Source organism: Chiloscyllium punctatum, chromosome 24, assembly GCF_047496795.1.
Source record: "Chiloscyllium punctatum isolate Juve2018m chromosome 24, sChiPun1.3, whole genome shotgun sequence".
NCBI lineage: Eukaryota > Metazoa > Chordata > Chondrichthyes > Orectolobiformes > Hemiscylliidae > Chiloscyllium > Chiloscyllium punctatum.
The window spans coordinates 57,571,434-57,583,056 of record NC_092762.1 but is presented as its reverse complement, the minus strand read 5'-3'; the positions used below and the strand labels follow the sequence as shown (position 1 = coordinate 57,583,056).

Sequence of the window (11,623 nt, the reverse complement as noted above, 5' to 3'; positions counted from 1 at the left end):
TATTCAGTGTGCAGAAGAGAGGGTCTGGATTTACTCTCCTCTTCACTATGGCTCTCACGTGCGTTCAGTTTCAGACGGAGAAAGTGAAACTGTAAGTGTAATGTGCTGTTTCCTTCAAAAAAAAACCTTGCATTAAAACTAGGTACCTAAGCAGGTGTGGTGATATGTAGAATTAGTACTGAGTCGAATTTAAACTGCAAATAATTTATCGAATTATTTATTCATTAGATTATTATTTTGCCTTTCCCAATCAATAAACTAATATTTATTGAGTGAACAACACTCTGTGTGATAAATGCTTGCCCTTGGAATAATTCTTGTAACCTCCATGAGTGTTTGACAAATGTTACATTTGGTGTACAATGAACATTCAACTCAGCACTAACGCAGGTGCATGGCTTTGGGTATGGTGAAATTTAAAGGTATTTTAGTAATGCTATTTTACTATGGCATTATTCTTCGATTTATAAGCTAAATTATGCAAAAGCTTGGTGATCTCATTTTTTTTATCAGTGTTATACCAAAAGGGCTTCCTACTCAAATAACTGAGAAGATTAATCTTCTGAAACTTCTTGTAGCTTTTGGAATTTTACAATCAAAAAGATGTCATCCATATTTAGTACACCACCATGTTATTTTCTGTTGCATGACCAGACCAATGATTCTAGTTGGGACATTGTTGTTGAACGGGTTTATCTGAAAATCTGTTATCCTATGAGGCTTGGGTATCTGCAGTAGCTGTGTTATTCCAACTTTTATACACATTGTCAGAATCCTCTGGAAACTGATTAGACAGTGGTAATCAACAAAAAAGACTTCAATCAAGAAATTAAGAATTTTTAAGAACCATAAGGTGTTTTCTCTCCCTCTCCCCATCCTCCCCCTGAAAAACATCCTTTTTCATAAATCAACCTCCATAGCTAATCTTACGATGTGCCTTAATTTCTCACCTTCTCACCAGAGCTGCATCTAATTGTTTCCCTCATCCATTATCCCATTTATATCAATTGAACTACTTCTGGATGAAAAATTTATTTTTATTTTAGTAATGTCAATCTTGTATTAAAATGTATTTGAACTTTTTATAATAGTGAGCAATTTTTCCAGATCAGTCTTACTGTACATTTCAAAAATGCAATTCAGACGTCATTAAATCTCATCGTTTCCCCAAAAGCAAACACTATGTTCTAGGTCTTTAACAGTCACTTTCTCTCTGTCTTGATTACAAGCCTCATTTTCTATCCAAAATGTACAGATAGTACACAGTGATTTCTAATTCTGACTGGTGGTAACTATGTAAGATGTGCATTCGTGATTGGATCTCTTACACCTGTTATGACCAATTAAATGTTTGTGATCGAAAATTTGAGATCATGCAGCTTTGAATTACTTACTGCGTGCCTTGTAGCAATTAGTAAAGCAAATATTTGATAGCCTGAGCAGAAATATTGAATGTACCTTAATGATCTTGTTACAAGCTTATTTTAGTATTCTGTAAAACAATATGGTCACAAGTTTGTGGATTTCACTGGGTAAATTAACAGAAATCTATTTTTTTTTTAAAAAGGGCACACTTACAAATTGTCCTATCCAAATTTTTAACAAACAAGTATTTTCAACTTATGCCAAGTATGCAAACTAATGTTTTGGCAATTTGAATTATTTTAACGTTGGTTGCTTGTGAAATTCTATTGTTTTATAGTTCAAAGTGCCTGTGGATTTGCTACCAATACATCAACTTTTCCTCCCTGTAAACTTACATCATAGTAATTTTTTGTCCATCTCCTTTGTGAAGAATGAAAAGTATGCAAACCAAAGTTAAGCTATATAAAAGCAAATTACTGCGGATGCTGGAATCTGAAACCAAAAGAGAAATGCTGGAAAATTTCAGCAGGTCTGGCAACATCTGTAAGGAGAGAAAAGAGCTGACGTTTCGAGTCTAACTGACCCTTTGTCAAAGCTGGGTTAGAATGAGTAAGAGGGGCAGAGAAATTCAGACGGCCAACTTTGACAAAAGGTCAGTTAGACTCGAAACGTCAGCTCTTTTCTCTCCTTACAAATTTAAGCTATAGTTAGATATATTGATATCAACATGTTTGCAGATAAATTTATATTTGAGATATCTTCCACTGCCTATTGACCAGCCATATTTGAATAATTTACTTATTATATATGTTGAAGTTACCATACACTGGTCACAAATCCGACGGAATTGGATGATCTTTAACCAAAGGATTGGCTTTCCAATCCAGATCATTATTGCTGGGATTTGGCAGGATGTGCACACTGCAGTGAATAAAAAACATCTGAGATGTGATCTAGCCAAGCTGATGAGAATGAGCTTCTGCTTTGTTTTGTCTTACATAGAGGTTATGTGCATGGATTTTAGATAGTCTTGGTCCTAGTTAAAGTGAATTCCCACATTGACTAGGTTTTCATTGCTAACAAATGCTCATTAGAAATGGTGCAGGGGTGAAAAGATGTTGCATTGCTGCAGGAGGGGGACATTTTTTGATATTAAAGCTGAGGTATGTACTATTTATAAGCTCTGCTTATTGAAAAAGAGACGAACTTTTACTGTCCACCTAACCTACGCTGTTCCTGATCTAGTGTTTGGAACAGAAAGTTTTAAAATTTATTTTGCATCTAGTTGATTTGCATCTCTTTGGATATATTTAATGTTGCAATGTGTGACTGTAGTGGATTGTATTTTCCAACACAGGAATTCCTCATATTAACATTAACATTTATTGTAAATGAAGCTTTTATTTTGCTCAGCAGCTTTATAAAATGGTTGTAGCTGTAAATAGTATCAAGTACTCTGAAAATAAATAAATACAAGTGCGCTTTTAGAATTTTTTTGAAAACACACCAGCTGTCAAAGTTCTTTATCTAGCTATAATGAGGAGACATTAAAGGCTACCATATCTCAAAGGAAGCAACAGTGTATACTGCATACAAAAAAAAGGGTGCTGGTTACTTGGCAAATTGACGAATCAGTGTTCCTTCAGCAGAATAAATTATTCCCTTTACGATAAAGCATTTTTTTTACTGTAGCAGTATTCAAATTTTGCATTACCAAGAGATTATTTTTCATTTTTAAACCCGCAAGGAGTACAAATTTTCATTGTTATGGTCAAGTTATGCACCAAGAGCAATCCTGGTTTCTTGTGGAGATTTGTGGAGTAAGCTGAATGTTTGCCCTGAACCAATGTTGTGAGCAGTGTCACATGAGACATTGGCTCTCTTTTGGTCAGTGACACAACTGGTTTAAAACTGTTTTCATATTAGCTGTCAAAGATATAATTTTTAGATTAGATTACTTTCAGTGTGGAAACAGGCCCTTCGGCCCAACAAGTCCACACCGCCCCGCCGAAGCGCAACCCACCCATACCCCTACATTTACCCCTTACCTAACACTACGGACAATTTAGCATGGCCAGTTCACCTGACCTGCACATCTTTGGACTGTGGGAGGAAACCGGAGCACCCGGAGGAAACCCACGCAAACACGGGGAGAACGTGCAAACTCCACACAGTCAGTCGCCTGGGGCGGGAATTGAACCCGGGTTTCTGGCGCTGTAAGGCAGCAGTGCTAACCACTGTGCCACCGTGCTGCCCTAAATTTTAGTGTGCTCTTGTCACAATAGATATTGATATTTCTAATCAATCTATTAGGACATCTATTTTGATAGTCATAACAACAAAATGGGCTATAAAATGGTGAAAAATTGCAGCATGCTACTGTGCAGAGAGACCTGGGTGTCCTTTTGTATGAATCGTAAAAAGTCGGTTTGCTGCTGCAGCAGTTAATTTAAAAAGGCAAATAGAATATTGTTCTTCATTATTATAGGGCTGGAGTTTAAAAATAGGGAGGTTATGCTATAGCTGTATAGGGTGTTGGTGAGGCCACAGCTGGAGTGCTGTGTACGGTTTTGGTCTCCTTGCTTAAGGAAGAATGCACTAGCACTGGAGGGGGTGCAGAGGAGGTTCACAAGATTGATTCCAGATTTTAGAGGTTTGGCTTATAAGGAGAGATTGAATAGACTGGGACTATAGTGATTGGAATTTAGAAGAATGAGAGAGGATCCTATAGAAATATATAAAATTATGAAGGGAATAGATAAAATAGAAGCAGGGAGGTTATTTCCACTGTCGAGTGAAACTAGAACTCGGGGGCAGAGCCTAAAAATAAGCAGGAGCAGATTTAGGATTGAATTGAGGAGGAACTCCTTCATCCAAAGGGTTGTGAATCTGTGGGATTCCCTGATGAATGAAGTAGTTGAGGCTAGCTCATTGAATGTTTTTAAGCCCAAGATAAGTTTTTGAACAGTAAAGAAATTAAGGGTTATGGTGAGCAGCTGAATCAATGGAGCTGAATCCACAAAAAGATTGACCATGATCTTATTGAATGGCAGAGCAGGCTCAATGGGCCAGATGGCCTACTCCTGCTCCAATTTTGTACGTTGACATACAGGGCAGATGGGACTTGAATGTAAGTGTCCCTTCATGGTTGGGGACACTATCACTGCACAACAAATGCCTTTCAAGATATTTCTGATCAACCTGTTCAGAGATGTTATGACATACCTCTGGAGCCAAATGGAACTTGAATCCAGACCTCGTGGACCTGAGGTAGGGAAACGGCCACTTGCCACAAGAGCTCAAGTGTCTATTGACCAGGTGGTCTAACATACAAGTACTAACTAGAAGTGTCAGTGGATGGCTTCAATCAGTCAACCTCTGGGTTATGGACCCAACACACAACTGCTACACTACTCAGCTGGCAGACATCAGTGATTAAGTAAATGGTTGCATTCATTTGCTTAAGTAGTTACACCAAAATCGACATACACATTTGTTTGGCTTAAATAATTGCATGAAGGTAGTCCTACGTTCAGTCCTTTGTCAATGCTGCATTGGCCGACCTTACCTTAGGTAGTGGTAGAGGTGCTGCAGTTGACGATGGTGCCCTTTAGCTGAGAAGGGAAAAAAATCATTTGGTTTGTTGGAGTTGTGATTACCTTTAAAACACCTGTGGTTATCTAGACAGAAATATTTCAATTACGTTGGCTATTCATAACTATATAGTCTGCTGGCACTTGCAAATTACACTGATGTGTCAAGTATCTGCAAGAACCAATACCTGGGAAATCAATGCTATTTGCAGATATTGGTATTTATCTTAAAGTTGATCACTTCGTAACTGTGTGTTTCGTTTCTCATCAGTAAAACTTACTCCAACCATTTTGAAGAATGAAGAGGAAAGTTCTTCCAGAAGAACAACATATTTTGGTCTGAAGCTGCCTCACTCCATTGGATCAGAGTGATATCATATCACTCAGGCTGGGCCTCGTGTTCCACTGTGTAGTCTGTGAAACTTGGCAAAGAAAACATCTGAAACAGAATTCATGTTGGGGAGTTGGAACCAAGACACTTTGTTGGGAATGGAAGTGGTGGGGCAGCAGGTGAACTTGTTTGTTAGTGTTAACAAAATTTCTGCACAACTCTGCTCATGCAGCAACCATATCATGTGATTTTATGTGGTCAATACTTGTCAGTGACAAATCACTGCTAAATAATCTGTGTCCAGCCGAAGCCTGTTCAATTAGATTCCGTCTTCTCAAACAGATTGCAGAGTGCCATGATCAACCTCTGTGAATGTGCATTTTTTCTGTTTATCCAAGGTTCATGCAGCTTTAGACAATGTGATTCCAGTTGTGTAAATCATGTGCGAGCAATCAAGCTCTTCAGTTTGTGCTGAGCTTAATTTTGCTTTAGTATTAATTAACATTCATTTGTTTGTGAATATAAGTAGAAAGCTGAGTTATACTGAAGCACTGAAAGCTAAAAAAAAAGCACAATTCAAAAGTGAATGTGCCTCAAATAGCAGAAGTGCATTCTCCTCAATTGAATTTGCAGTTGTCAGACGTTTTATTTATTTTTTATGGGAAGAAAAGTGTAGAAAGCAGAGCAGTTTTGTGATGGGCAATCAATCAGCTGGCATACATATATATGAAAAGCCTTCCAAAGCTGCAAGTCTTTTTACAGCTTTAGTTTTTAATGTCTTAATGAGGTTGAGAAATATTCAATGGGATAGAGCATTTTCCCAAATCAGACTCCCAGGTTTAAAATCAAAAATGTCGCAAGTCAGGTACAACACACACTACTTGCAATATCAAACTTTCTGTTGGTTGCCAATTAAGGACTAGGTACAGCATGGGTCAAATGCAGAATAAAGTTTCCTCTATATTATCCCAACAATGTATCTCAGCCCCAGTATTTGAAAAGCACTTTCTTTGCTTCTGTGACACATCATGTTTCTGAAGTGCATGTGTTTTCTGAACAGACTATACCATTCTAGATATGTCAGCTGCAATACAGAATTGCAGATGTGTATAAAAATTTAATGTTTTGAATTTTGTAATATGTAAATCTTTTAAGTTGTTACAACCCAAAATGAACCTGTGTTGAAAGAAAAAATCCAAAATATGTATGATGAATTACAACTATGAACATTACACTGAGATAGCTATGAAATGAACTATCAAAACAGAGGTTTGACAAACATTAATGTTCCATTCCATTTAAAGCAATTATGTCAATGATATTATGTTCCTAATCAAGATACAAATGAATGGAAATGAGCAAAGTGAATTGTTCTTCATTTATTCATTATAAAGAACCGACAGTTGTTCCACTCCAGTCCATTCTCAAAACTCAGCTGTTTAAATTCAGGGTATCAAAACTGCAGCCATGTTAGACGTGGCAGTCATGCACTTCGTATGCAGGCAATTTATCCAATTTGTGAATAGATCATTTACTCATTTGTGTTGTTTGAAATTTCTGTTCTTACAATTTACAAATTCTATTAAAAAAAAGAGAGATGGGTTTAAACTCCATAGATGGTCCTGAAATTTCAAAGTGCACAATTTAACAAGTTTTAAACTTGTAAATTTTTGTAATCGATCTAATTGGTTCTCAATCACTAGCACGTATCAGGTGTCAAGTGTCTGCTATGCCCAATATTAATTATTGTTTCCTTTACTTAGAAATCAAAAACCAAGAAAAATTGGAGAGAAATATTATTATTCGCTAAGTCACTCAGTTTGGACATATTTTTGTATGGAGATAAGAGGCATGAGACCAAATGCAATAGAAAGCCAAGAAGTCTTGATGTCCTGACACTAGAACAGTGGCTATGCTTCAGAGTGCCACATTGACTGTAAAATGCTTTGGGGCTTCCTAAGGTCATGAAAAGCATTATATAGATATAGGTTTCTGTTTCCAAACCAAAACCGCAAAGCCTCTTTTGGTTTTCAACAGATGCTTGAACTGCTGCTGTTAAATAGCTACTTGAAAATCACTCTGGGTTTTTTAAATGTGTATTGCAGGTTTTGTTGATATTGTTTCCATTCCATTTTTTTGTGCTGATTGCTGATACCAAGCAACCAGCTTTTTCTGTGCTGTTGATTCAGTGCAGATCACATTGAAGGACTAACAAAATTATGCTATCAAAAATGTACTGAGATACTGACTGCATGAAGTCTAAGAGTTCAGATGTGACCAAGTTTTAACAAGTAGTTATTTGATCATTTGTAAGACTTCAGTTGAACTGTATTGATTGTATAGTAGTTCTCAGACACGTTCCTTTAATATTTTCAAAACTAAACTTAAAACAAAGAGATTAGTTACTTGCATAGGTGTTGCAAGTTTAGTTGAATATATTTCTTCTGTTGTGGATCCCTTCTGACTGCAATTGCCACTGTTTGAGTACTGGTATCCTAAATTGATTTAAAATTCAGGTATGGTTTACCTTGTTGTAAAATTTATCTTAGAAACTTTTCTGATGCTAACTGCAGTCAGATTTGTGTGGGGATTTCTAGTATTGGGTTGTTGCTTTCTCCAGTTATGAATTCTGACTACCAGTGCATTGAATTTGGGGGAATCTTGATTTTGAAGTCTTGAGTGTAATGTTTGGTCAGAGTACCGAATGTCCTGTCATATTATTCAACTGGGAATTAGATGTATTTTCATAAATATTTAAGGACATGTACTGATGCAGTTTATTCTATTAACTGGTGTTTAATGTATAATTTAAATATATTGTTACATTTTTAGATGTTAAATAAACTGACCTGTTGATTGCTTAATTTCAGTAAAAGCAAAAGGAAAATGAGTTAATGCCAGTCAGGAAGGATTAAGTCCCCATGACCTGATTTAAACCTTGAGTTGTGAAACTCAGGAAAAAAATAATCCAGTGTAATTTGAGACAACTGGTTTAATGTGGAATTATCCAATGCTTAAAATTTGTTGATGCAGTCTAAGGCACTGGAAATTGGATCTCCAGAACAGCTAATCTAAACCCAATAGTAGGAAGGCAGATTTCCATCTTAAAGCTTTGAATTTATATGAATTGTGTCATTCCATTTTATGTTGGAATGATGATGAGGAGACTAAATAGTTTTTGCACATGTTTTCTCTGTCCATGTACCTAATGAAAAGGTAATTTATTTGAAAATGTTGATATGTATGTAACTGATTTACAAAATTATTCGTTTCCTAACTTTCCTTAGCTTCTTCAGATATAAACTTCCTCCAGATTGAATGATATCCTAACACTGCTTTCCTTCCACTATCGATGCCAATCTACCGCTGATTCATTGAGGATAGTAGTTAAGAGATGGAACTGCTATCCATTTGAGCCTGCGCCCCCCCCCCCCCCCCCCCCCCCCCCCCCCCACATACATATACACACACACTCTCACACGCTCACACACCCACACACACTCACACACTCTCTCTCTCTCTCTCTCTCTCTCTCTCTCTCTCTCTCTCTCACACACACACACTCACACTCTCTCTCTCACTCTCACTCTCACTCTCACTCTCACTCTCTCACTCTCACTCTCACTCTCACTCTCTCACTCTCTCACACTCACACTCACACTCACACTCACACTCACACTCACACACACTCTCACACACATACACACTCTCACACTCAAAAACAGTATAAATTATAATGTGGAGGTGCTGGTGTTAAACTGGGGTGTACAAAGTTAAAAATTTCACAACATCAGATGAAGGAATAGTGCTCCAAAAGCTTGTACTTTCAAATAAACCTGTTGGATTATAACCTGATGTTGTCATTTTTAACAGCATAAATTATATAAGTGTCCCTCTGTGAAGGAATTTAATTGGTAATTTTATTTTATTGAAGGCCATTGTGCTGACATAGTAGTTTCCATATCTCTCAATCATGCAATATCTTATACTTAATCTTTATAAAATGAAAATTGTTTTAATTTCATCTACACTCATTGACCACATTGCCTGTACAAATCATGCTCTGTCTGGCTGTCACTATCTATTTAAATTGCAACTTGTGACTTTGTTTCATCACCAGTTGGATCTTCTACCAAATTATTTTTGCACTCTCCTGCTTTGATGGAGAGAGGTGTGGTTCTTAAGTTGTGGAAGAGTTTTGATGCCAAGCAGTTCAATGAAAGGAGCATTCTGCTCATTTGAAAAAAAATGAAATTACACTAATTATGAAGTATTGTTTATTTCAAACAGTGAGATGGCTGGATAGGTGAGTGTCTTTATTTTTAAAAGAAATACAGTTTAGTAATATTATCGCTTATCAAGGTTGTTCTTTTCATCCTGGAGTTACATAGAGCTTAATTTTCTTTCACATCACATTTGTTCTCCAGCTAACATAAGGTAGGCAGCTACAGTGTCCTTGGTTCATTTTGATTACAGAGTATTCTCAAATATTCTTTTTTTTTTCTCTCTCTCAAATACTCTCTCAAATTCTGTACAGTACTTCATGCTGGAAAATGTATTTGGACTTAATTTGCCTTGGCTATCCTGTCCCCTGCATTTTGCTACTTTTTGTCACCCAAATTTGGATTCATATGATTAACAACCACTAAAATGCACAATGAGTAGGCCAAGTTATTCCTATATAATTGTGTATCCTATTTGGTGTTTTGGGAGGGTGATATGGAAGGGGGGAGAATTGAAATGATAGGGTAAGATGTCCACATTGAATAAGGAAGACCTTGTTTAGAATCTTGCTGCCCAGTGTTTGGAAAGTGGTAATGAGTCCAACAGAAGGGTCTTCCCTTAAAAAATTATATAGCTAAGCTTGTACAATATTGCAATCAACTTTCTCAATATCAATAAACTTCATTAATGTTAAGTTTCCAAACAAAATGGTGAAATTACAGTCTCTTGTTGCTTACTCCTTTATTTTTAACTGCAGTTGATCATAGTTTGGCATTAGATGTTGAAAATGCAAGATTAACATGTTTTTCGAGAAAATAGTGAAGATGCTGCATACATCCCATGTTAATTGTTATTTCAGATTTTTAACATTTCCGTCTTTACTTAATCTATTGATAACTGGAGTGAAAAGTCAGATGATATTTGTCCTATAACTAGAATAAAGCATTTCCATTGACACAGGTAACTATCACATTCATTAGGATTGGTAGTGTGCTCTGGTTCAGTATTAAAATGTTGATTATTGTAAAATTCCTATAAAACAGAACTTGAATAATTTTTGCAGTTAACTAGTGATGGAAGTGAAAATACGCCTTCCAATAAACTGAGATAACTAAATTTGCCCATCTTGGTGGCAATTTATTGCAGATGTAAAAGTATTGGTATTGTTGCTATTTTTTTCATGTTTTTGTATCCATGCAGGTTTCCTACTCACATTGCTAGGGCACAGTAACAATAATAGGTGGACCAGCAGATTGTAGACTTTAGCCTTTTTAAAAACAAATCCATAGTTGGTTCAACTTTAGTTTTAAAATGCACTGTTTAATGTCATTAAATGTCATCACCTACTTAATAATCAGGAACAGAAAGCAGCTAATATGAAACATGTTAGCAATGAATATTTTAAAAGAATTTCATATCGTGGCTTGAAATGTGAGAAAAGGCGGTTAGTTATGTGGTTTTGTTTTTGATGTTGAGAGTGTAGTGCTGGAAAAGCACAGCAGGTCAGGCAGCATCAGAGGAGCAGGAGAATCCACATTTCGGACATACGCCCTTCATCAGGCATAATTAATTTCTCCCTGTTGAAGGGCTTATGACTGAAACATAGATTCTCCTGCTCCTCAGTTGCTGCCTGACCTGCTGTGCTTTTCCAGCACCACACTCTCACCTCTTGAGTTCCAGCATCTGCAGTCCTCACTTTCTTCTTTTGTTTTTGATGTGCAGTGTACATTTTGAAAATTAATTTTCCCACTTTACAATAAACTAACTTCATTTAATGCTGTTTGTGGGAGCTTGCTGTGCACTAAATGGCTTCACATTTACCCCCGTAGTTGTCAGTACACATTAACATAATTCTCCTTTCTGCACTTCGGGATTTTTGAATTGTGATAAAATGCTAGATAAATGCGAATCTTTCCATCTTGTAGAGTCATAGAGATGTACAGCATGGAAACAGACCCTTCGGTCCAACCCATCCATGCCGACCAGATATTCCAACCCAATCTAGTCCCACCTGCCAGCACCCAGCCCATATCCCTCCAAACCCTTCCTATTCATATACCCATCCGAATGTCTCTAACTGTTGCAATTGTACCAGCTTCCACCACTTCCT

General features: G+C 36.8%; 1 protein-coding gene across 2 annotated transcripts in view; it reads left to right on the top strand.

The window, feature by feature from the left end:
- LOC140494573 (phosphatidylinositol 4-phosphate 5-kinase type-1 gamma-like) overlaps window positions 1-8,713 on the top strand; it is a 97,453-nt gene extending 88,740 nt beyond the window's left edge. Inside the window, exons 17-18 of one of the 2 annotated variants that reach the window (XM_072593904.1) lie at window positions 8-91; window positions 5,230-8,713. In XM_072593904.1, the coding sequence (XP_072450005.1) occupies window positions 8-91; window positions 5,230-5,232 (87 nt within the window). In that variant the 3' untranslated portion in view covers window positions 5,233-8,713. The remainder of the gene's footprint in view (window positions 1-7; window positions 92-5,229) is intronic. The other variant, XM_072593905.1, reaches the window with a different exon arrangement.
- Window positions 8,714-11,623: the final 2,910 nt, after the last annotated feature.